Source organism: Lagopus muta, chromosome 1, assembly GCF_023343835.1.
Source record: "Lagopus muta isolate bLagMut1 chromosome 1, bLagMut1 primary, whole genome shotgun sequence".
Classification (NCBI taxonomy): Eukaryota; Metazoa; Chordata; class Aves; order Galliformes; family Phasianidae; genus Lagopus; species Lagopus muta.
Window position 1 is genome coordinate 12,613,741 of NC_064433.1, and position 26,195 is coordinate 12,639,935.

A 26,195-nucleotide genomic window follows, 5' to 3' on the forward strand; every position below is an offset into this window, starting at 1 on the left:
CTACTGCACAGGTCTCCACCTCTTCCAGCCAGCCTTCTCCATCAGTCACTGCTCAGTACCTGACAAGGTACTATGTGTGCACTGACACGCTAACTGTGAAGGCTGCTGGAACAAATTCATCCTTTTTCACACAGCAAAGTGGCCCTTATTTAACAAATTCATAAGCCACAAAGGAAAAGAAAGAGTTACTAAGAAACTATGGTTTACTGGAATCCAACAAAACATCATTCTTACCTTGCAAACATTCCCCAGCTTTTCAAATATCTCTACTAATCTGTTTTTGAAGAATCAATCTTTGTGCATTTCTAACTGCCATCTTTCTATATAGATCACACCCAGAATTGGGCTGCACTGTGCGTTACCTAAAAGGGACAGTGCATGGTACTCAGCAAACTGAGTTGGTTTGTGCTTTTATCATACCACTACAGTCTTATCAAAGTGAGAACTTTCTGCGAGCTGTGTATGGCTACACAACTCAGAAAATGCTTTTCAATATACATGTTTCATGGCTGCAAAAAGCACGCTTTTGACTTGCAACTGAAAAAAGGATTTCAGCTAAGAGGCATTTGCAAACACTATGCAGAACACCAGTTTAAAAAAAAAAAAAAAAGCCTTCTGCTCGCTAAAATATCAAGTCACTGCCAGCTAAGTTCTGGCTGTGCTTTTATTTTTCCTTTAAGTCTGAAATTGTCTGCATTAATTAATGAACAGTTTGAGACTGGAAAATTCTGAATGCCTTTAAACCTTTATTGTTAAGTACTTCAGGCTGTCCAGGCCAGTTGCAACAGCAGTTATACCAGATGCTCTTGGTCTTAAGACTTCACATAAAGAAGATTTCAATCTTGCAACTAGCTGATCTATGAATACTTTTATTATTTGAGATTTCCAGTAAAAAGTTGCAAGCAAGAACAAGCACTGCAGAAGTTTTATTCAAACTATTTGATATTTTAAGAGCCAGCTAGAGATTCTGTGGGACATCCTGTTCCCCGGGTTATTTTCAAACTAACCACAATCCTCCCCCAAAGCCATGCTACCACAGCCTTCTTCCCTTCTAGCATGCACAGGTGTAAGCTGCTAGCTGTTCCTTCCCTGCTTTTATGAATCACCTGCAAGTATCCTGACTATCATGATTTTGTGTGATATTACAAAAAGACAAATAACTGAGTTAATAACAAAAGCAGAAATAGCCCTCCCTATGAAAACCTCTAAGAACTAGGATGAATACAGATGTGAGGACCAAAGCTTTATTTAGTCATTACTGAGAAAAAAAAATTAATTACCAATAAAGCAAATGCGATGCAACTTACAACAGCTGTATTGCCTCAGCAGCCATCACTGCCAGCCAACCTACCTACATCCTCAGTACTCCTCTAGCTTGCAAAAAAACAAACGAACATGTGTGCATATGGTGAACCCCCCTAGGAGCTGATACAGCAGACAGTCACTCCTTGCCATCCCGTCCCCTGCAGAAGCCCTCATTTCCACGCAGATCACTGTATAAACACTCCAGGATTTACAGCAACAAACTGGCTCAGGCAGGGAAGGGTGCCAAGCCAACAGGAAGTTATTCACAATGATTACAGGTGCTATCAGCTACATCCTCCTGTGCCCTCAGATACAAATGCAAACAGGCATTAGTCAGATCCACCAGCAGTACCTGGAGCCAGCTATTTCTCAGTGCTGTGATCAGCTCTGGACTTGCACAAACTGCATGAAGCTGCCTCTTCCTGGAACTGGGATAACTCACAGCAACCATCCCTTTGCCATTCAGGTGCCCCAGCTGGCTGACTGTCCCTATCCAATAAGGACAGGGTTTTACAGCCCCCGACACATTTATGCCTTGTATTTAGCATTACATATGTTGCAGCAAAATTCTGTATTCTCTACAGTTTATGATGCTACATGATAGTAGTTGCCTATAGGAACCATGCATATGAACTGAGAAGACAGACCCAGCCTCCAGTGTCTTTACCTACACATGCCTATTAAAACTATTCATTTCCTTCTCTAGCCTCATCTTTTGCATCTCTGTTTCCAAGAACAGGCATATGGCTATCACATTTAAAAACTCAGTCTACCATGACTGTCCAGCTTTTAGGCTCGCCTGGACCACAATGAGTGAAAAGGAACTGTCTTAGACAACATATAAAATACAGAATATAGTTAATGTATGTAAGTATTAAAACATACATAGAGAGAGAGAGAGAGAGAGAGAGAGAGAGAGAGAGAGAGAAAGACACAGAAAAGTAGAGGGCAACAAAAACATAAAGCTGTGGGTTGGACACATATGGGACCATTGTTAAGATTCAGTGTAAAAGCAGCACTGTTCCATGCTGTTCCTGGGGAAGGCAGAAGGAAAGCAGGACTCAATTCTCCCTTCATTGTGAAGTGTTTTACTGTACGCTCTCTTTCTAAACAACCCATTTTCTATTTCTACTTAATGCATCAGGAGGAATGGGGGATGCACATTCTGGAGCTGTAATTAAAATTTTCTTGCCTGCTGTGCTACGCAGGCCTCCAGCTGACCACACACAGAAAGCAAAGTTCATGCAGTATGGCTGCTGTACGGCATGCAAGACAACCACTGGATGGTGACTCAAATACAGATGATTTTTAAAGTCAACAGAAAAATACCAGAAGACAGCCCATGCACACAGCTGAGTACAGATAACCTTTGGACTCCAGCAGCAAGGATAATCTCCACGGACAGCTGCTCACAGTTGCAAGGAATTCTAATGAAGCTGTTCTAAAAGAGCAAACCTTTCACTGTACCCATCCAGTCACAGGATCCAGAGCCAGCTCTGTGTTCTGGCATCAGCTCTGCATAAATGCCTTGTGGACGAGCTCTTCATTAGCTGGTCTGCTGATGTGAACACAATTAATCACAGACACAAACCCTTCCAGCACGAAGCTTACAGTTAGAAGAAATGATCCAACTTTAAAGTTCAGTATTTGCAAACACGCTTTAGCCTCTCAGATGCATTAACAGACAACACAGATCGGGTTTAGTATTTTAAGCCATTATGTGATGCTGATGCTGTGCTGTTAGCACAGGTTTTTCTCAACTACAATGAAGTTTTAAAGGCTTGTACTCTGTCCTGAGGGCAGAGGGCTCCCTGCCTAACACCCTATGTCAATTAGATATGACTAAAACAAAACAACACCACACTGACACACTTAATGAGACTAAGGCTCTATTTGAACATACTATGGTAGAAAGAAAGACAGGTAAGAACTGTTCCATAGAAGTGCACAGAAGCCTTGCCAACACCTTCATCCATAGGACCCACATGGCAAAGCAGGACCTGAAGCAGTTCATTTCAATTCAGCGCTGGCATTTTTATGTCTGCAGCTCCCCAGTCGCTATCTCCACCTCATTTACAAAGCCTTTTAATTTTCTTTCTTCCTTCTCTCTCTCCATGCCAGTAAGGAACAAACTACTACGCAAACTTTCTCTAGGCTCACAATCAAAATAATCCTTTTAATCCTGCAAAGCCTCAGTTAGCCAGGAAGTGCAGCAATGCCTAAGCATTAAACAAGTTTTCATTGCTAAGTCAACAGACACACATTTTTGTTTATATACATATTTAAATGCAGGTTCACTTAATTCCCACTCTTTGGTTCAGAGTCTAAGCACACAGTATCCAATGTGATTTCTATGTAATATAAAAATATTTCCCTAAATTCTTTTCTAATCTACTTTCACACTTGGATTTCATCATATGTTCAATTTCTGCTTATCCAAATAACATCCTTTCTCTCTCTTTCTATGTACATACACATTCCCCTTAGCCATATGGATTTGCCAAAACTATAACACTTGACCTTAGATGTGTTGAAATTCAAATAAATAATCTTCACATCATTTAATGAAAGGAAAATAAAGCTTTTCTTTACTGAAAAAACGTTTTTCTTGAATGCAGCTGTTCAAAGACCACCTTTCACAAGAGTTTAGCTATGAGGTGATCAGTCTTCCCAAACACAGAATTTCTGAATGATAAGTAGTAGAACACTAGATACAGAATAACACAAATACAGAAGGAAACTGGGAACATCCCAAGGCATCACCCTTTTCCCCCATATACAAACAGCCTTTTTCTCTATCCCTACAACCACAGGTCCGGAGGCCTCTCCAAGTACTCTCAAAGAAATCCGAAGTGCTTCTGTTGTTAGTCAATAACAAAAGCATTCATGTTAAGGCTGTTTGTTTGTTTTCCCCCTCTGAAGGAGGCAAAGCACATCTCCAACATAAATGTGAGCCATCTACTAATTCTCAAGGCACCATTCTAAATACGTAGGAGTTTTCAGGAGACAAAGTGTTTCATTTTAACAAGCCTAAATAGATGCTCACAAACAACTCATTATTGCCACAATTTCATCATCAGAAATAGCTGAACCGCACTGAAAACTTCCTTCAAAAACCAGCCCACAGCATGGGAGCCTTCAGCGTAAACAAATTAAACTACTTCCAAACATTGTATGCAATGAAAAATCGACACCTTACAACAAACCTTGCTCAGCAGACAGTTCCACCAGCACTAACTGCGCTAGCAGGGCTTACCCAAGAAAAATCTCTCAATTCACACAGCCTAATTCCTCACCACCTGACCACTCCCTCGCACAACACCACACCAAACCTTATTTCTCACAACGGGGACACCAGAGGACTGCAGCCAAGTGTCCTCATGGTGTCACTTGGTAACATCCAGTTCTCTTTCCTGAACAACTCCGTGAGAGCTATCCATTTCGATGCAGTTATAGGCTATCTAAATCCATGTTACACCTCCTTTATATAGCTGCTAATATATGCACTAATATATTACATGCAAGCAACAAATAATATGACTCAACTCCAAGGTTTTCTAAGAATATTCAAACCATGTACGTCTGCCATATAGAAAAATCCCTTTCATTCAAGCTGCACATAGAGGCTAGATGGCCAAGTGATTTACTGCAATTGTGCTCTGAGCGTGTTAGAATGAGAATCGTGACTACAACCTACAAACATACAGCAATTGATCAAAAAATTAAACTGATATCAGGAACAGATTTACAGATGTGACCAAAAGGAAAAAATAATTTCACTGCATGTGTTATACATAAAGGCACTAATTAATATGACAGCATTAGCATTTTCTTCATCGCAGACAAAACATGTGCTTTCTCATTTACAGAAGAAAAAGAAACCCCTAAAGCAGTTCTGTTGCAATCTAGGGATCATAGAAGTTAAGGAAACAGTAGGTTGCTGCTGAGCTAACTCCTCAAATCCACTTAGCCTATACAAGGGAAGAAAATAACAATACCGGAACGCTTCCTCTACAAAAGGCCACAGATCTCTTTCAATTTGAACCGAGCCAAAGCCCCATTCGCTGCTATTTGTACCAGTTTCACTTCCAACCCTAACTTCCTCCTCATCACCACACTGCCTACATCAGAGTGGGCTTCTCAGTCCGGCCATTATCTTCTCGTGACAGGGATTCCATTTTCAGACCATATCAGGCATTTCTCAAGCAATTGCTGCAACGATTCTCAAAGCAGCATGGGATTTATCTTATTTGTGGTTTGTGGTTCATATCTGTAAAATTAATCACTCTTTCTACCTCATTAACTTGTAAAGTAGCTACTGTGAAGAAAAATCCATGGCCATTTTTAAAAGCCTTCTGTCAGAAAAGTGATGAAATTAATTATTTTCCTTTCCTGACCTTTAATTTTTGATGTCACTTTCTTTGGAGCCATTTGAAAAATAAAAAGGAAAGTCCTAAATGCAAACTGTACTTCAAATGAGAGGCTGAGAACTTGCTTCAGACTCGCTATGGTACGTGACTTACTTAGTAAGTGAAAATAAATCACAGTCTCTTCAGCTGAAGTCTAACACGGACACAACCGCATGCAGCCAAGATGTTCAAGAAATACTTTGCCTAAGCCCTTACTAGAGATAACTGCCGATCATTCAGATTATTTGACTGAACTAATTATATTAGATTACTCTATTAATATCTACCACTTCACGTCTGCATCACACAGCACAGGAGGAACGCCGTCCGTGCGTCCCTTTCCACGGGAGCGGCCGCCGAGGCGTCAGTTCCTCGGAGCGCGTTAGCCGGGAGGTTACATAACGCGTCGCTCCGGGAGCAATGCTGCAGCGTTACCTCCCGAGCGCTCACGGTAAACCCGAGCACGGCCACGGGGGCGGCGGGGATGAAGTAGGACTTCTTCTTCCGCGTCACTTTCCTCGGGGCGAACGCGGTCCGCAACCCCGCGGCGGGACGGGGCAGAGCCTGCAGCTCCAGCCGGGGTGACCCATCTTCAGCCCGACCCCGCGCCGGCAGACACCGCAGCGCGACCGGCGGCAGGGCTGCGGCCCGGGGACCCTCCCCCCACGCCCAACTTCGCCAAAGCGGCCGTCCGGTCTGGCCCTGCCCCGCTCCCTCCCCACCCGGCGGGACCCCGATACCGGACCGTCGGCCGGTGCCGCCGCGCCTTCCCGGCAGCAGGTGCGTCGCTGCGACCGCTCGGATCCCGGCCGGGCTGTGGAGGCAGGGGGGCGCGCAGGTGCTCCCTCCGCACGGCTCCCGGAGCGCCGGCTCCGCTCGGTCCCGCCCGCAGAGCCCTCCCTGCCCACAGGAAGGCGCGGGGCAGCGGCCGTCAGCCCGGCGCGCCGCTCACCTCCTGGGCCGCTGCCCCTGAGCGGTCCCGTCCTCTTCTCCCTCCTCCTCCTCCTCCATGGTGCCGCTCCACCCCCTCCGCGGCGGTTCCGCGGCTCTCCAGCAGGAGCTGTCGAACGGCTGCGGCTTCCCGCCCGCGCAGCACACCGCTGAGGGCAGCGCGCCAAGCTGCAGGCAGCAGCTCCACAGCGCCCTGCCCCGCACCATGCCGCAGCGGCCCCGCGTGCGCGGCCGCCCCCGCCCGGCAGTGTACGGCGCTGATAACAAGATGGCGGCGGGGCCCGGCGCCTGAGGCGGGCGGCGTCGGGCTGGGAGCCGGCCAAGACCTGTGGTTGATCCCGATAGTTCGTAAACGTTCCCTGTCTGGGAGTCTGTGCGGGCTCTAACTCACCGGTGTCGTAGCGAAAACTTTGCTAAAGTTGGTTCTCTCAGGAACTGGGAGCCTGGCCACCGCTGCCAAAGTTAAACTGTGCTCACTCAATCCCGCACCGCTGGAACGGGGACCCTCCTCGCACAGAGCGGCTCTCACATGCCTGCATTATCCTGGTTCTTTCCTTTGCTATTAGGAAATTAAAACTCCTCACACAGTGAGTTTAGTCCACTGCCAAGCCCCTGTGGGCAGTCCTCATCCGGAAGGAAGCAAGGGGTTCTGAGGAATCAGTCTGGAGAAATGAGAAGCTCACAGAAGTAGAACAGGTACTTTTAAATTCTTTCCATACCTCCTTAAGGATGTAAGACGATGGAAGGTAGAGAACAAAGTTATGCGTGTGTGATACTGCATGTAGTAGCAGTGTGGATTCAGAGGCTATCTGGAGTTCAGACACATTTATATGCACCTTATCTGGAAGCTCAGGAATCAGTAATGAGATTGTTGGGAAATCTCACGTAGGATCAGAAGTGAAGGTCTAAAGATCTTGGGGGAAGCACAGATACAGAGTAGTGCCACTCTGCTGTGCTCTTATGAGACATCACCTGCAGTATTGCATCCAGTTCTGGGGCCACCAACACAAGAAAATCATGGAGTTGTTGGAGCAGGTCCAGAAGAGGGCCACAAAAATCATCAGAAGGCTGGTGCACCTCCCCTGTGCGGATGGGCTGAAAGAACTGGGGTTTTTCATTCTAGAGCAGCAAAGGCCCAGAGGGGACTGAGGGAAAGGCTAAATGGCCTTCCAGTACCTGAAGGGAACCTACAGAAAAGCCAGGGAGGGACTTTTTATAAGGGCTGGTAGTGACAGAATAAGAGGAAATTGCTTTGAACTGCAAGAGGGCAGATTTAGGCTAGATATTAGGAAGTAATTCTTCACTGTGAGAGCGGTGAGACACTGGAACAGGTTCTCAGAAAAGCTGTGAATGCCCCCTCCCTGGAAGCACTGAAGGCCAGACTGGATGGGACTGTGAGCAATCTGGTCTAGAGGGAGGTGTCCCTGCCTATAGCAGGGGGTTGGAACTGCAAGATCTTAAAGGTCCCTTCCAACCCAAACCATTCTATGATTCTATGGAAATGCAAGTCTTACTTTTCTTATTATTAATCTATCATTCCCTTAACCTTTGTAAAGTAAAGAAAGCTAATACTGCCACATTATCTTGTTCAGAATGAGGAAAACCAATGTGTATTTGCTACCTTTGGTCAAGCAGATTTGCTGCTGATTTATGAGAGGGAAAATCCCAGTTCATTCCTCCTGACTCCTCTCAACTGACTTTTCCTGATCATTTCATCTCCAATCAGTATGTCTAAAGATAAGCAGGCTTTGTAGATGTTTTGATTTGTACTCACACTTCATTCAACATAAATGTATATGGATTTAACTTATTTCTACTCTGGCTTTATAGAATCTAAGGCTGACTACATGAGTTAGATGATAAAGCTGCTCTTTATAGCTACAATCAATGCCTGTTAGGTTAGGAATAATTAAAGCCTATGCATAGCAATTTGTGCAATCCAGCAGGCAAGCGCCTCCAGACCGGTAGTATCTGATTGCCAACAGTAATGGATTTGGGATGCTTATCCTGAAGGTCAGCTGAATGTCTCCCTGTAGGCAAAGCTGCATGCACGTGTCATTTGGAAGTTGTTTCTATGTCACCAGTGCTACATAAGCCATACTGAAGGAGTAAGGCTGTGCTTGATCGTGTTTTGTCTATACTGCAAATACAGATGTCAGCATTTGGAGGCTGTAAGTAAAGACAACTGGTGTCTATTCAACACACAGTGTTCACAGTGTTTAATTTGAAAGGGAAACGCCTCTTTTTCTAGTGAAGAATTATACACTTGTTCAAGTATGTTCTGGCACAGCCAGAAGTCTGTATTGAATGTGTGTTACCTACTCTGCCACACCAGTCTGCACAACATGAGAAAATTAAAGTTGAGAGGTGTTTCTCAGCAGAACCAGAATTTTAAATTAATTTCCTGTTTCACTACTCCCACGAGCCATCTAAGATCTCAGTCTGGTCCTGCTGCTTTGGTATGTTTTGATCTCTCAATGTCTTATGTGCACAAATGCACTTAAACCAAGGAAAAGTCCCAATGGGACATCTGTGCTCAACAAGTTGTGCAAACCCAGAGCAGAGATCTGTCTGACTTGTAAAATACCACAGACATGCTAATGTGCTTAGAGGACTGATGTTCAGATTCTGCAGAAGTTGGGGGCTAGAAGTAACTAACAGATGGGGAGGTTCCAGGCATCTGTGAATGAGGTACGAGTTTTTCGTTACATCTAGTCTGTAATAATTTTATTTTCTCCAGTGGCACACATTTCTGGTAATTGTGCTGTTCAGACTGGCCCTATATATATCTGCTATAAATGGATTGGGAAGCCGCTTTATACTGCGGAGAGGCACAGATACTGAGGAATATCAATCAAACAGATTATTACTGGGTCGTGTATTTTATTTTCTCACAGTGAAATTTAACAGCTGAAATAGAATCCTATTTTATAGAGGAAGTTTTTATGGTATATCATTTCAGTAACCATTTGGAAGGAGATATTCCTTAACATAGCTTAAACTGCTTAATACAACAACCTGTATCTTAATTAGAATCATGCAGTTGGTATTTCATGAATTGTATCCACAGTGGTGTATTTCCCTTGGAGATAAAGCATGAATTAATCATGAGCAAGACAGCTCAACTCACTTGACTATAAATCTTCTCTCGATGAAGAGTTTCACTTTCAATGCAGCAGAAATTTATCAATATTTTGTTTAGAACTTGGAAGTGTAGAATTAATATCTTATTCACAAAGTGTAGTTTAGTTAGTTGACATAAGCTGTGTCAGAGGAAGGTACCTACTGTCTTGGTCAGTAACTGAAGCACAATCTAAAGAAGGAAAAAAAAAACAAAATTCTTACAATGAGACATTTTTATAGCTTTGTACATGAGCTGTCTTATCTTGATTGTGAAAATCCTCCAAGATAGTAAAATTAAACATATTCTGTCATCTCTTGTTAACATTAGAGTATCAGTATCATCAAACCCTGTTAGACTTAGGCTCACTATAAACTAGGCAACATTTTCTTTGACAGCGCAGATGCAGCTTGTAGCATCGGAGAGCACACTCACTGGAGCAGTCTGAGCTGGATCTCTCAGTGAAATAAACTATCCCAGCAAAGACATTTTTCACCACTCTGATGGTGTCTCTACTAAATTTCTTACTGGCATATAAATGTTGCACCAAAAGGAAGTCTGCTAGGTTAGTAAAATTCTCTCTGGTAAAACTGTCGCATGCTGGGATAAAATGGAAAGATTTAACCTAGCCCTTCTAATTATAATGTGGGGAGGAAACCATTCTCATGGTACCCGTGTTGTTTTGGAGAGAAGTCAAAAAAGAAAAGATATTTCGCAAGGTGCAGGCAGAGGCAAGCAGTTTTAGAACACGTTGGATGATAAGTTATCCTGTGAAAGAGGAGTGCACTGCCAGCTAATGCATATACACAAAGACAGTGAGTGCTTTACAGTAACATTTAATTAAAACACACCTAAACATAAAATATTTCTCCAATCTGGGCATAGCCCTTTAAAAAATAGTTAAGCTAACATTCTCACTGAGCTCCAAGATGTGTTTTAGAAAATCTTTCTGAGTTACTCCATATATCAGAAGCCTTATGGCTGAAGGATGTTCCGGGAACTAGAAAGAAAAATGGCTCAAGAATGATCAGTGGATACAGACCTGGCAAAAGAGCCTGTTATAGTTTAAATGGTAGCTTTAAATTGACAGTCACAAAATTGATGCAGAACCAATATACAGTACTTAACGAAGTAACTGTAAATGTCATGGTTACTGTTACAGATCCAAACTTCTTGCATGGGAAAGAAGCTGACCACTTGGGAGACTACAGAGAAGGAATTTAGAGAACTACTGAAAAAAAATCAAAACCAGAAAACCACCACGCTTCTAAATATTAAGTGAAATACTCTCTAATGACAAGCTAGTATCTTTACTTTCTACTTAGAAGGTAGGATAGAATCATGGAATGGCTTGAGTTGGGAGGTACCTTAAGGATCATCAAGCTCCAACCCCTCTGCCACAGGCAGGGCTGCCAAACTATGAGTGGAGGAAGACAATAACTGGGACCATAACAGAGACATTTAGGTTGCATCTGTACTAGTAATGGTCCAGGAGCATTCTTCAGCCTCGAAGCCAAATTGTACAGTGCATATATTTTCGTAGCCCAGAAGAGCAGGTGGCTTCATTTGCTGCCCAGTGTTCCCTCACCCCTCTAATGCCTCAGCTGTGATTGGGCACTATATGGGAGAGTGTTGGCACGAGCAAAAATGCAGGTTGTTAAACCTTGGTAGTGATTTAATAATTCCTAGTGATAATGCAACTGAATTCAAGGTCCATGCCCTGTTTACTGGAACACATCTAGCCTTAGACAATACCTGATTTTGCAACTTAACCTTGTATCTCAGGAGTAGTGCCAACCAGTATCAGAGAGAACTAGGGCTCCCTGAACTCAGTACTGCTGGAGCACAGCCACATAGACCTCCACCTCAAAGAGCAGCTCTCAGGTCTGTGCACTGCCCTTGTTCTTTCCTCTCCTGACAGTTTCTTCACGCAGTGGATGAAGACCACTGCCTCACAACTGCCACACCTGGCTCCAGTGGGAAGTGTGAGGTTTTGAGGAACCAGTCCAGAGAAATGAGGAGCTCAGAGAAGTAGAACAGATACTTCTGAAATCTTTCCATACCTCCTTAAGGATGTAATACAATGGAAGGTAGAGAACAGAGCTATGTATGTATGACGCAAAAGAGACTGTATATAGTGGCAGTATGGATTCAGAGGCTACCTGGAATTCAGACATGTTTATATGCACCTTATCTGGAAGCTCAGAAATCAATGATGAGACTGTAGGAAAATCTCACATAGGATCAGAGGTGAAGGTCTAAAGATCTTTGGGGAAGAGAAACACAAGCTTTATCTTGTATTAATCTGTCATTCCCTTAACCTCTGTAAGGTGAGGAAGTCTAATACTGCCACGTTATCTTGTTCAGAATGAGGAAAACCAATGTGTATTGGTTACCTTTGGTCAAGCAGATTTGCTGCTGATTTATGAGAGGGAAAATCCCAGTTCATTCCTCCTGACTCTTCTCACCTGACTTTTCCAGAACATTTTGTTTCCTATCAGCATGTCTAACAATAAGCGGGCCTTGTAGATGTTTTGATTTGTATTCAAACTCTATAAAACAGAATCACAGAATTGTAGGGGTTGGAAGGGACCTCCAGAGATCATCGAGTCCGACCCCCCTGCCAAAGCAGGTTCCCTACAGCAGGTAGCACAGGTAGGCATCCAGGCAAATCCAGAAATGGATTGAAGTCTTGCCCCATTTTACTGGAACACATCTTGCCCTAGATAATGCCTGATTTAAAATTTAACCTTGTATCTTAGAGGAAATTAAAACTATTGCATTTGTTTCTAAAATCAGCGAAGCTTGGAAACTTCATTGCAAACATGCAGCACTAGGAGTTAATTCTGTTATGGTTAGTACCTGTAATAAATTGTAACATTGCATAACGTTTTGTGAAATAACTGTGATTAAAATTCATTTAGGAAATTCAATTGCAGGGTTCTAAAAGGCCTGGTCAGTTTTGCATTCTTTTTTCAGTGGCACTAAGCATGAAGAACAATCCTTGCCCTTTTATGACTGAATTTGTAACTAGAGTAGGATATATCAACAGGTTTAATAAATAGGAAGAAATACATTTGGCATGAAAAAGGGAGGTAAAAAAAAAGAAACATTAAGAATATATATATTAGCTCCTTGCATGGTTACGTTTTTATGAGTGACTTCACTTTCAATTGTGAATTTGAAATCCTAGATCACTGTACTGCTTTCACTGTAGGCAAGATGACAACAAACTGTTTTTAGTGTCTAAATGCATTACTGGAAGGTGCCCTTCTGGCATTCATTTTAGACTCATGCTGTAATGGATTGAGCTTGTATCTGTCTTTTACATCAGGGAATATTTTTTACATATAGTACCATGGCTTGAATGTGAATGTCAGTAATTGCTAAGATCTTAACTATACCCTCTAGATGGATTTCTGATATGATCAGATCACTGTACATTTAATGAACCTTATTCTCATGTCACTTATGTCTTTGCAGGGATTTTGTTTAGTTATTTGTTTGTTTCTTAGTTTTTGATGTGTGGCTCTAAGAAATACCTGGCCTTAGTTCTGTGCTTCTATTTACTAGTGGTAAATAAAGATATTTGTCATCCCACACCCTCATCAGGAAAGGAGTGAGGGGCATGGGTCCTTGAGATGGTCCGGCTGCCTTCAATGGCTGTGAGTGTAACTCTTTGGCAGTACTCTTTGGCCTGTAGACAGTCCTCTGTGATTTGGGAGGAAAATACATCCTGCCAAGCTTAGCCTGGCCAGACTGCAAAATGAGGGGGTAAGTGCACTGGAAGTGCTACGAAGTGTTTGGGGAGGGACAGAACAGAGATATGTAGGAAAGGAAGGAGACACAGTACGGGTCTGTGGAAGCATATACTCTGACATGCTTCATGGTGAAAATGTGCTGGTGGGGGTATTCCAGACTGCATACATCTGCAGAAGAAATACATAGACTGCAGAAGAAATATTTAGACTGACCAAGGAAGGTGCCTGAAGAGTGCATAGGCCTGAGCTTTCACCAGCGGTGTCCTAAATAGATTGCTCTCATGATTTCCAAAGAGGGCTAAGGGAATGAGCTGATCTTCAGAGTGAGACAGGTCAATTCAGCTGTTTATTCTACATGATTTGTAGGAGCTACCTATAAAGCTGTGGAGCACTAGAACCCTCTTCTTTCTCGTATTTGAATATAATACCTGTAAGTCTTACAGTCACTCTGTTTTGGAGGTTTACAGATGTTTATTTCCTGCTAATAGTGACATATTCATTCCAGGAGCCTAGGATTGGAGCAACTTGAATATGCCCTCTCTCTTTTTTTGAGCTTAGAGCCAATTTAGTACCTCTGACAACAATGCAGAGTAAAATCAATGATGTTCATGGAAGAACTGGGGCTACTTTTTACTTGTATGCTTCTAGAGTGCTTACAGAAAGACGATGTCACATCAAACTATATGTGTGCTTATATGAGTGCTATATAAGTAGGCTATTTCAGAAAGAATGAAGCTAGGGAAGCTGGATTTTCTGTTCAGTTTTACTCAGTGCTCCATATATTCACCCTGCCAATGCAATAATATGAGCCCACCCCTCTCCATGCCCACCTCACCATCTCCTTGGGCAAGAGAGAGCATGAGCTGTTGCTAATCCAGTTGGTCACCTGCGCAAACTGGCTGGCAGCATAACACACAGTGCTGTTTTCTACCTGCATTCTTCATACTTGGAGAATAATTTGAGTCTCCTTCCACTGTCTAGCTACTGAGGTTGAAGAAAATAATAGGAATTTCAATAATTGTGACTGTATTAGGCTTACTTTTGGAATGCACTCTTGTGTGTTCTGAGGCTTTGATCATTTGACTCACCAGTACAAATGTTTTAGAACAACCCAGCAAACACAAATTTTTGATGATTGCTTTCTTTGAAAGCCAGACCACAGGCAGAAGGACTAATATGAATAAATCTCAGTAAAAATTGGAATGTAGTTGAGTTGTTCACTTTCACTAAGAAGCAAAGGAATGCTCTAAGATTCTGTAATCCATTAAAAGCCCTTCAGATTTCTGTCCTTCTTTCCAATATTGTTGAAATTGGCTGGTAAGTCTGACCTGGTTAGAATCAACTAATGCTGTGAGCTTCTGTGTAATTTCAAGTTAGTTTTTATATTGCAGTGAAAACCATACAGTGAAATGAAAAACAAGAAAAAACAATGACTTTTTAAATTCAGTAGAGTTACTGTAGGGAAAATAGACATGAATTACAACAAAGGTGTATAACAGTGAGATAGGTCAAAGCTTCCTTGAGAGTTCTTGTAAATATTCAGTCAAGGACCATCCTTTTTCTTGCCTGTGCAAACTGTTTTTGCAGCATTATTGTACATACATTACAGACATATATGCAGGGCTAGAAGTGACTTCAAGGCATTCTGTAATCCAAGCCATTATGTTCAGCAAGGCTCTTTCATGTAACTGGAGCATTATAATTGTCAGTAACACCACACAGGCATACTGCGTGCTGCAGGAACTGCTTTCTGCTGCTAAGAAGCTGTTGTGGCACCAATGGAAGCTGCTGGTCTCCCAGGCTGACCTCCCCACTGAAATGAAGCTGAAACCTCTCCTTCATCCACAGCTCCCAGGAGGGAGAGGGAAAGGAAATCCGCTTTGACTTCAACAGCTGGCACTGAACAGAGGAGAGAGTTATAAATAAATGCAAATGAAGAATGAGGGCATGTGACAAGAGCCAGGAAGGTCACTGTTTGGTGTGCCAACAGATGAGCAATGCTTAGAGTGGCATTTGAGAAAATGTCACTCTATGAGTAGACATGATGATGATGTCAAAAGAGGCTCATTTGAGTTGAGGTTTGGGAGGATCCTCTATTTAAATCCTGTCTGAGCTACTGACAGGCTGCATGACCTTCTAGAATATACTGAGATCCATGGGTCAAACTAGTTCTTGCTGCAACTAAATTGATGACAATGGAATTATTCTGGGAGTGAACTTGATTTCTCAGACATCAGTCAACACAGCTGGTTCACTGAATAAGTGAAAGAAGGCAATCATAGATATCACTGGAAAACAGATGAATCTGAACTAAGCCACTTAGTATCTGCAAGACAAGAACAGAAGTGCACAGTCATTACTTAAAATGCATAAATAAATGTTGATGGTGGTTTATGGGCAAAGTAAACTCCCTGAAGGTAACTTAAATAGTTTTTCAAGGTAATTAGTGTCGTTATATTTCTCTATTTTTTTTTTTAATGGGATATAATGATTATGTATTTTATTCAAAACTTGTGAGATGAATCATGCTTCTTTAAATATTCTAGTATAGTTTTTTCTTCAAAAACTTTATAATTGACTCAGGAATACAGATCTGTATTACACAATGGTAAGCTTCTTTCAATGAAAATTCTTTTGGTGTCAGATTATAAACTGATTGTGATAATTAATGAATCATAAGAATTGGTATTAAAAGTACCTAAACAACATAAGCATAGGATAAAACTATATGTAAGATGAAAACAAAAATTACTTCTAAGTAGGAAGCTTTCTACCTCCTGAGATGGAAGCTGATAGAAACCATAATGTTACAGATTTGGAGGTAGATGAATAACGAGTGATTTACTGCTTTGTAGAAAAGTAGTGAGTGACTAGTGTTCTTTTACTGATTTTTAACTCCACTATTTGTCTAATCGTAGAAGCAGTGGAAATTTCAAGTGCTACTTTCCCTTGTTTCACCAAGATCTCTACAAAGGTAGCAATACGTTTCTTTGGAGTTGAAATGAAAAAGTCAGATTGTGATCTTGCTTTCAAGGCTAGCTAAAAGGAAACTAAATCCTGATGTCAGTGCACCTGTGTCACAAGGAGAACTTTGGGGAGTTTAGAAAGCATAAACTGACCTGGACAAAATGATTACAGAGCAATAGTAAGAGATGTTCTCAGCACAGAAAAAGATAAACAAAGGGTTCTCTTATCTCTGCCATTCCTGTCATTTAAGCAAAATGAGCAGTTACAAATCAAAGGGTTCTTTTATCCCTACTGCTTATGTGATTTAAGCTAAACAACTATTTTCAAAACACAGCTTCATGTATGTTTCACTTCTACAGGGGTACACTAACACTAGATAAAACAATACTGACTTAGCAAGCGAAAAAAAAAAACCTAACATAATTTAAGAAAACCTGAAGACGTGACACTGGCACATTTTTTCCTTCATTTTCATTCCAATTTAGTAGAGAGGACAATGGAGTTACATCTCCAGATATAATTAAATAAAAAGATCAAAATTTTTTTTCCATTTCTTATCAGCGCTGATTAGAACAGGACATTGCTTTGTGTGTCTTTTATTATACCTGTCTACATATCCCATTGTGCCAGCTGCAGTTTTATGTGGTGTCAAAACAGCATTGGTTTGTTGGGTTTATGGTGAAATACTACCCCAGGCGCTTTTCAGGGGGGCTCGTTAGTAGCACTTCATCATCTTTCTGTGCAGCTGATTCTTTTTTAAGTAGTACCTTCCATTCTGAACAACATCCTATTTTTTCCAGATGATTCCTCTGGTCTGTTACCATTTTTTAATGTTGATCCTATTCTTCAGAGTTCCAGCAATTTCTGTATGTACAAGAGTCATTTATTAAATATCTTTTCTTCTCTGTAATCAAACCAGGAGTTCAAATATTTAACAGTGCCAGGTGCAGGACAGGCTTCTTTAGAACTCCATTTGCCATGTTCTTCAAGCTGACAGAGAGCACGGGGTAATGACTTCATAAGTAACCACCTTACAGTAATTTTGACTTGGATCAGCAGCAGCCAGCTTATCTGGTATAGACTACAGAGCATCTGAGTAGACTGCTGTGAACAGGGATCACTCACAGGGATCACTGTGAACACTCACTGGATCAGGTTGCCCAGGGGCCCATCCACCCTGGCCTTGAACACGTTCAGGGATGATTCAATATAGTTTTTCTTGATATTTCCTGTATCTTAAATAGTGGTTATATTTGGGGTAAAAAACATGTTTGCTAAAACACCTACATGAAGGGCAACACAGAATGTAACTTCCACTTAGTTCTTAAAGAAAAAAACATCACAGCTTCAAGTATAAGCTGTGGTTAAGATCCATGCTATGTCAATGGTTCTCTACCTTTTACAGAATAGTAATTTGTTTTGTCTGAAAAAGGCAGATCTCTGTGACTTCACAACACAGTGACAGAATCATAACGGCATTTCCTCCAGGACTGTATCTTCCATTTTGTATAAAAGGGAATTGTTAATGTGTGAAATAGAGGATTTCTTCTCTCTTCAATGACTATCGAAGAATGTTAATGGGAACACAAAGCTCTTATTTTTCATTTATGTTTCAAAGGCAGGTGAAATAAACTCAGACCCAACTCTTTCACTAGACTAAAATGCCTTGCTAGTCCATATGGTCTAACATGAAGTAATTAGGATCTGAAGTAGGATGTGTTGGATAAAAATCTGCAGCCTCTCTGATACAAAAGGACAGACTTTCTGGGCAGAATTTTATTCTCTGTATTTGAAATCTGTAAAAGTTTGTAATGGAAGAAATCAGTGTGAGTTTCAGACAGTGAAAATATAACAGCAGAAGCCCAATAAAGATGTGACACTAGCGAAGGCTGAAGTATTCTAAAGTAGCACAAGTGGGGGGGAAAAAAAAAAGAAATTTACATTACACTGGGGGTTAGTAGAAAGTTAATCAGTAATTTGGGAACGGGGAATACGGCTTGGTTTGTAAGTCAGTCACTATCCTATGCAATCTGTCTGTTTAAATGTGGGTACTTTGAATGACATCAGAGTGTCTCATTGACTCTGCTGAACTTTGATTCATACCTTTAAAATCTCTGTCTGTGAAGACCAGATAGTGAATCTTAACTATGCACATGCTTTATTGCAAACTGGAAGGATGGGTTTTCCATATTCAAATATGCATGATTTGGGGTAGGAAAAGAGAGCTGATGCATACATTCCTGAGAAATTTATGAGGACCTTATATGGATGAAATAAAAATTTCATGTAAATGCCACATACTCCTTTTATTCATCCAGAGTCTGCTGAAAACCTTGAAAAATAATAAAAAAGAATAGTTTCAAGAAGCTCTGGGGAGTTCAGAGTTTCTCAATAAATACTTCTAAATCATGTTAAATCTACTATAATACTAAAAACTAATCCTGGTGCTTAACATATAATTTAAAAAGAAGAGATGTAAATAACTTCACTGCTAAAAAGCCAAGACTAGAAAATACTTCTATGGTTTTATACTTTTTATCGTTTGAAAAAAAGAGAAGTGGGAAAGTCAAAAGGAATGGCAGTGAGATTTGTGCTCTGTGCATCAGGCAGCAAGTGCTTAGGCTTTCTGGTTTTATTTTTTATATCTGACCATAGACAAATGTTTCAGAATAAAATGAATGTTATATAATGTACAAAAAAGATCTGCCTCCATTAACAGACTATCAGGATAACTGACTGATAGCTGTGGTCAGAAACACGAGATTATCACTAAAGCTTAAAATATTGCAACTACTATTCTAATGGAATTCTGATGGCATAGAATCAATGCAATCAATGACTGAAACCAGCTAAAGAATAACTGCCAGTCCCATCCCCTCATTCTGTTGAACTACTTAGTAGTTGTCACTTGGATTCCTATTCCAAGCCTTTTTCTATTCATACTGCAGATCATCTGTCATGTTTAAAAATGTTTCTTAGGTAGATCTCTTAAGCCTCTTCAATTAACCCAATTCTTCCTTATATACTTAGTTAATTGGGATTTTCAAAGAAAGAAATGCATGTTCTAGGGATACACAGGTACTCTCCCTACCTCCTAATCACTATCTCAAGTTCCAAAGGTGAAAAGAAGCAAATGTGCTTAAGGTATGCTGGATCTTTAGACATGTATATCTATTTGAACGTGTCCTGGGTATTTCAGGCCTATTGCATATCTACAGCTCAATTCAGTAATGTATAAGCACTGAAATTCTTGCATTGCAGACTTGACAGTTCTATGAGAATAGGCGGCTCAAGTTGCATGGATTCTGAGAAGATGGAATGCGTTCTGTAGAATTGCAATGTGCATAAAATACACAGCAAACCTTTGCATACAGTGTGTGGGACATGTACATGTTTGGCAGCCTGCTTGCTGTTCCTGCTCTGCACTGGCTGCCAAACATCTGGAAGTTAGATTAAAAACACGGAAAAATGGTAGGGAAGAAAATAACCAGCAAAAGCAGTCATCTCCCACAAAAAGTGGTTGGCCTGGCACTCTGGGCTGTAATAGCGTTTGAGAAAGGCATCTATCTGAGACATGAGAGCATGGTGGGTTATAGAAGCTCCAATTTTTCTTTTTTCAGAGAGCTATAAAAAAAGGCCAGTGAATCTGAAATAAATCTACGAAAAGACTTTAGGAGATATGCACCAATAAACTCAGTGCAATTCATTTGTTTAACTGCAATTCAGAAATATCAGCTTCAATGAGTTAGCTGTTTGATTATGTGAGAAATATCTAGCCAATATTCTCCCACATTCTCAAGCTCCTTCTGCTGGCTTTTCAAGTGACAAAAATCTCAATTTCTTCTTTTCCAGGCATCTGTCAACACTTAGCTTTTCTCTAGATAGTTTCTACAGTGTAGTTAATAGTTTCACACACACACACACACAAAAAGAAAACAAACAAACAAACAAACAAAAAACTATATCATCTTGAGTGCTAAATATGTGAAATATGTGCAAGCATCAAAACATGAACTTAATGTAAAGATAAATAACACAGAGACTACTCAATTGTTTTAATATATATTTAATTATTGATAAGAACTTTAATAAAGATACTACTGAATTTCCACCTTATTGTACTTGCTGGAGATCCTTACAAAATATAAGTTCAGCCTTTTGTGCCCTTAAGTAAATACGTTTAGAGTCTGTATAATACCTTCTAATAATTTAATAAAATGTATGGATCTGATCTTCAGATAAGTGAGGTCTGGAATGCGCTACTAGCCTGAAGCTCAGGATAAGATCTGCTTTGCCCAAAGGCATCTGCCTTGAAGTTGGCTATCTTTACCTGTTGAACTATTCATTAGTTCAGAGATAAGTGCCACCAGCAGACATTTCTGAGTAACCATCCTAACAGAGGTCTCCAGAGTACAATGGATAACCACATTTTGGAGCTGTCTTGTTTCTGTCCTGTTGGCTACTCAGAGTGTGGAGAACTAGTTCGAGAGAGCTGGTTAGTCCAGTGCAAAGGGGTGAATGAGAACTCCAATTCACAGTATCATTAAGGTTGGAAAATACCTCTAAGATCATCTAATCCAAGTGTCCACCTACCGTCCTACTACCAAAATTGCCTAACTAAACCATGTTCCCTAGTACCACTTCTACATACTTCTTGAACACCTCCAGGGACAGTGACTCCACCGCCTCCCTGCGCAGCCCATTCTAGTGCCTGACCACTATTTCTGAGAAGTTTTTCCTAATGGCCAACCTGAACCTCCCCAGCACAACTTAAAGCCATTCCCTCTCACTCTATCACTGCTACCTGGGAGAAGATGCCAAACCCCACCTTGCCACAACCTCCTTTCAGGTAGTTGTAGAGGGCAAGAAGGTCTCTTCTGAGCCTCTTCTTCTCCAGACTCAGTTCCCTCAAATGCTCCCTGTCAGGCTTGTTCTCCAGACTCTTCACAGCTTCACTGTCCTTCTCTGGACACGCTCCAATGTCCTTCTGGTAGTGATGGGTCCAAAACTGAACACAGTACTCAAGATGTGGCCTCACCAGAGTTGAGTACAGGTACTCCCTGTCCTGTTGCAACACTATTTTTTACACAAGTCATTGGTCTTCTTGGTCACCTGGGACTCTGCTGGCTCATGTTCAGCTAAGCATCAACCAACACCTCCAGGTTCTTTTCCCCTGCACAGTCTTCCATCCACTCTGCCCCAAGCCTGTAGCAATGAATGAGGTTGTTGTCACCAAAGTGCAGGACCTGGCACTTGCGCTTGCTGAACTTCATCCCACTGGCCTCAGCCCCGTGGTCCAGCCTGTCCAGATCCCTCTGTAGGGTTTTCCTACCCTCAGGCATATTGTCACTTCCTCCCAACATGGTGCCATCTGCAAATTTACTGAGAGTGCACCCAATTTCCTCATGCAGATCATCAATAAAGATACTAAATTCAGCTAGTCCATAGTGGCATTATGGACCTCAGAGAATTTACAAGACTATGGAAATCAGTGCAAGGCTTAAACCAGCTAAGAAGTTGGATAGAGCTATGAAGCAGAATACCTGTACATGTTGCTTCCCCAGTTCAGTTGCAATGGGGAACTGAGGTAGCTAAACAAAAGTTGCCTTGAGTCAGTTGCTACTATGGATAAGTCTGTATTTATGCTGCATTATTAGCTATATTAAACTACATAGTCTGAATTTTATGTTTGTTAGCAGTTTCTTAAACATTGCTGAGACTACAGAGATCAAAGATTGAAAGTTTAAGTGCTATATCAGTGCGAAGAGTAGCAATAACAGCATTCTTCTTAAAAAATGTAGGTTTCCTTCTACAGATCCTTAAGAAAAGATGCTCACATCTTTGTTACCTGCATGGTGTCTGAACATAGAAGGAATAGTCTTGAATTATTCTAGCAATTTGTGTGCCCTTTTGATTACTTTCTGGAGAAAATATTTTTTTAAAGTGACTTTTCCATAAGATTGGCAAAAAGTTGAAATGAATGTTGGAGTTTGGGGAAGTTATCCACCATCAAATTAAAATAATGATATAAAACAATTCACCTGAATGTGGAATGTGGCTGTAGCCAAGGAAAGGTGCAGAAGCAATACTTTTGTAGAATGCCAACAAGAGCAAAAACAAACAAACAAACAAACAAACAAACAAACTGTTTTCTAAGATCCTTGTTCTGTAGTAAGCCTGCTAAAAGCTGAGAAGAAACGTATCTGTTTTGCTAAATCAGATGAACCTACAGTAATTTCCGACTGAATTGCTGTATCAGACTGAATTTGGCATACTGTTCTTGGAGAGAGAACTTTGTTATTAACTATCCAAACTCCTTCCTTTTATCTTTCTGATAGAAGTCTTCAGAACTCAGGTAGTGAGTTGTTCAGTACTTGGTGACAGGTCTTCCTTTCTTATTTCAGAGCACAAATATTATTAAGAGAAAAAGAACTTCAGTCGGATGAAATACTATAATATTCCCTGAAGAAAGTTTTTAATCAGCAGTTTCAAAGGAGCTGCTCTCTTAATGAGCAAATGAAATGTAAATTCAGCCAATGGTTTTCATGTTGAATTTGCAGACTTCCTTACAGCTCAAGAGTGCAAAAGACTGATGTCAGTGGCCTGTAGGCACTTGCACTTACTGCCCAGAAGCCATGGGATTGAAAAGTTATTTGCAATTTAATCAGATGGAGGATAACCTATAGGTAGCAATGATAAAAATAATTAGCTCGATGCCAGTGAGCAGCTGACATGAAAACCATACATAGAGCTTGATTTATATACTCAGCATAGCTTTATTCACACAAAAAAACAACTTCCTCTTCAAAAAAGTATCTTTTTTTTAGCCCAAGTTTTTAGGCTTGTTTGAATTCTACTTGCTTGGCTAAGCTAAATGCAATTCCTGGCAGCAGCATTTCGGCATGTTCATTAAGTGCAATACTATATCATTGCTTTAAAAACATAGTGAATTGTAAATAAGCAGTGAACATGATGACTCCACAAAAGCAAACCCAGCACTAACCAGTAGTTTAGCTGCAGGCAATTTCAATCGTTAATGCTTTTACTGTGTGCTGGTTTCAGCAGTTTTGAAGGTCTCTCTCCTGAGCAGTGCTGTTCTGATGCTGAGTTGCCATTGCCTGCTGACTGAAGTTGAATCAATCTGCAAGTCAGGACAGTGCTTCCAGACAACCTCCATAGCAACCTGATCACGACAGTGTGTCCTGCTGACAGGAACTTCTTTATTTTGAAAGAAGTATTTTATCTATACAATTGAAAGAAAATCCCTTTGGTATAATCATACTTCACTCACGTCAAGATTGTCATTCTAGTTCAGAAGTAAAGCTGTGCTGATTTCCAAGTGTGGTGTTCAGCCTCTGTGTTGACACCTGGTTATCACCTGAATCAGGTAGGAACATGTAGATTTCCAATTTATATCACTTTCACTGCTACTGAATGGCATTTTTTTATGAGGTGGAAATATTTCTCTGTGAGCAACCAGTCAAATATATGGGCACTGGGAGCAGCTGGATCTTAAAAGTTGGACATTGTGTAACACAATCTCTCCCCAATATGGGTTCTAAAAAACCATGAGTTGATACCACAGCCTCTTCCTCAGCTGCAGTTTCCTGGCCACTCATTTTCATGAAACATAGGAATGACATTATCTTTGAGTACTCTGTGTTCAGTTTGGTCGCTACTGTATAGTAATGAGTACAGAAACCTCATTTCCCCAGAAAATTAGCTGGAATTGTATAATTCAGACCATGTTTTATTACAGGTTTTAGTGCAATTCCTACCAGTTTGGACACAAAATCCTGCTCAAAAACCAAAAGTGCTGTACTGTTCATGAGGAATGCTGATCTAGAAGAGCTACTTAGTATAAAATGCAAAGCTGCTCTTTCTTAGGGTGAAATCTGTAGTCTGAATTAGAAAGAACCAGACTGTCATTCTGAGAATCTCATCTCTGTCATCTACCCATTTCGTAAGGCTACATGGCATCCTGAAACTTGCATGGAACTGTTTATGTACCACGTAGATAAATGCAGGATAAATTACAAGGACAAGTTGTTTATTCAGAACTTCCCCTGCTAATCCTGGTCCTCCTGTTTCATTGTTGCTTGAGTTAGATGTGTAAGAGATATAAAGGAAGGTTTCTCCATTGGAAGCTGCAGGTAAAACTGTTTACCTTAACCATAGAGATATTGTGAGCACCCTTTGTTATAATAGCCCATTTCTAAATAGTCTAATTGTAAAAAGATATTGTTCAAACCATTTGAAAAGTAGTGTTTCAGAGATACTTAGATTGTGTTTGTATATTCAGATCGTACAGTTAAAGCACCAGTATCTGTTTTCTTTTACTGCATTTTTAGCTGAATAGCAACATTTCTTGATTTGAAGCTGCATCTCTCTAATGACCTTTGCTGAATGCTAAATTTTAGATTGCATTTACATATGAGACATTGCTATTTTGTTAAGTAGGAGACATAATATGAGGATAATCAGTTTATCTTAAGCTGTAATTCTCTGTCTAGCAAGGATTCAAATTTCTAGGATAGCTAATGGCTCAGTGAAGTCTGGTAAAATGTCTTTGAGATAAATCTCAGCATAATGAGATCAGTTAGATCTAACTGTAAAATAGAAGAGAAGCTTAATTTTAATTTTCAAATGCACAGTTTGATGCTTTGCTTTTTTATTTTACAGCTTGACAGAGATGCATCTGAAACAAGGAATGCTGAACTGGAATGATCTTTTGAATATGCATAAACTAAAAAGGGAAAAACCAAATGGGAAAAAAAAGAAAAAAAAGTGTGGCTAGCTTCATGTAGAGATGGATTTTCTATTCCACAGAAACTAATTTGCCTCCAATGCAAATTCTCTGTTGAAAGGATGTGCCTACACTGCAGCTGAAATGCTTCAGACATAGGTTATGTGGGTACTAAAGCGGTATGGGCAGTAAAATAACAGTAACAGTAAAAATTTAAATCACAGAGAGTATAACAAATGTAATCAAGGGCTCTGTATCAAATTCAGAAACACCTGGTTTCTTGGTGTTTAGGTTTGTATTTTAATAAATGAGTTGACAACAGTTTCCACTTTCATTTTTAAATGTGTGCAGTACATTGTGCTTTTGGTTTTTTTACTGTTATAATGCAGTCCTTGTGCATTTCTGTCCTTGTGACAGAAACTGGATCCCCTCTGCAGTATCAAAGCTTCTGCTTAAGCACACAGCACATGCAGTGACAGTGCAAAGGTTTTAGGGCATTCAGTATATTTTCACTGTGAAATGCTAAGGGATTTGCCTACACACAAAAATATTCCAGAACAACAACATGGTATATGTTGACTTTTATATATATGGTGACTTTTCTGGCATTGCCCCGTGATTTGGAGTCTGGCAATGTAAATAACTGTGAATAGCCTTCTCAATCATTAGCTTCTGAGACAGCTCAGGAACTACTATCAATTGTCACTGCTGTGTGTGAGTTGTGGAAATAGTGTCACCTGAAATCTACATTAAAATTAATATTTCAGCGGGAAGGAACACCACTTCTGACAGCTCTTATGAATTAACTCTGAATGACAGGATCTTGGTAGATGTAGGAGATAGCTTACACTGAGCACAGAGATCCTCAGTTCTCACCACTTTCGAGACTCAACATCCTCACAGAGTTGTGGGCAAGAGACAGAGGGACTGAGGGC

General features: G+C 40.7%; 1 protein-coding gene and 1 long non-coding RNA gene across 5 annotated transcripts in view; one reads left to right on the forward strand and one right to left on the reverse strand.

Annotated features, from left to right (window-relative positions):
• The window catches only part of NAPEPLD (N-acyl phosphatidylethanolamine phospholipase D), a 19,894-nt gene extending 12,970 nt beyond the window's left edge, over positions 1-6,924 (reverse strand). Inside the window, exon 1 of one of the 4 annotated variants that reach the window (XM_048949758.1) lies at positions 6,460-6,659. Coding sequence is in view for 1 of the 4 variants with exons in the window: in XM_048949749.1 (XP_048805706.1) it covers positions 6,667-6,872 (206 nt within the window). In the remaining 3 variants the exon portion in view is untranslated. The other 3 variants (XM_048949749.1, XM_048949767.1, XM_048949772.1) reach the window with 3 other exon arrangements.
• LOC125695446 (uncharacterized) lies at positions 6,411-25,620 on the forward strand. The gene is made up of 3 exons (XR_007377956.1): positions 6,411-6,494; positions 7,232-7,361; positions 25,197-25,620. It is a non-coding gene; the product is annotated as an uncharacterized LOC125695446 (long non-coding RNA).
• Positions 25,621-26,195: the final 575 nt, after the last annotated feature.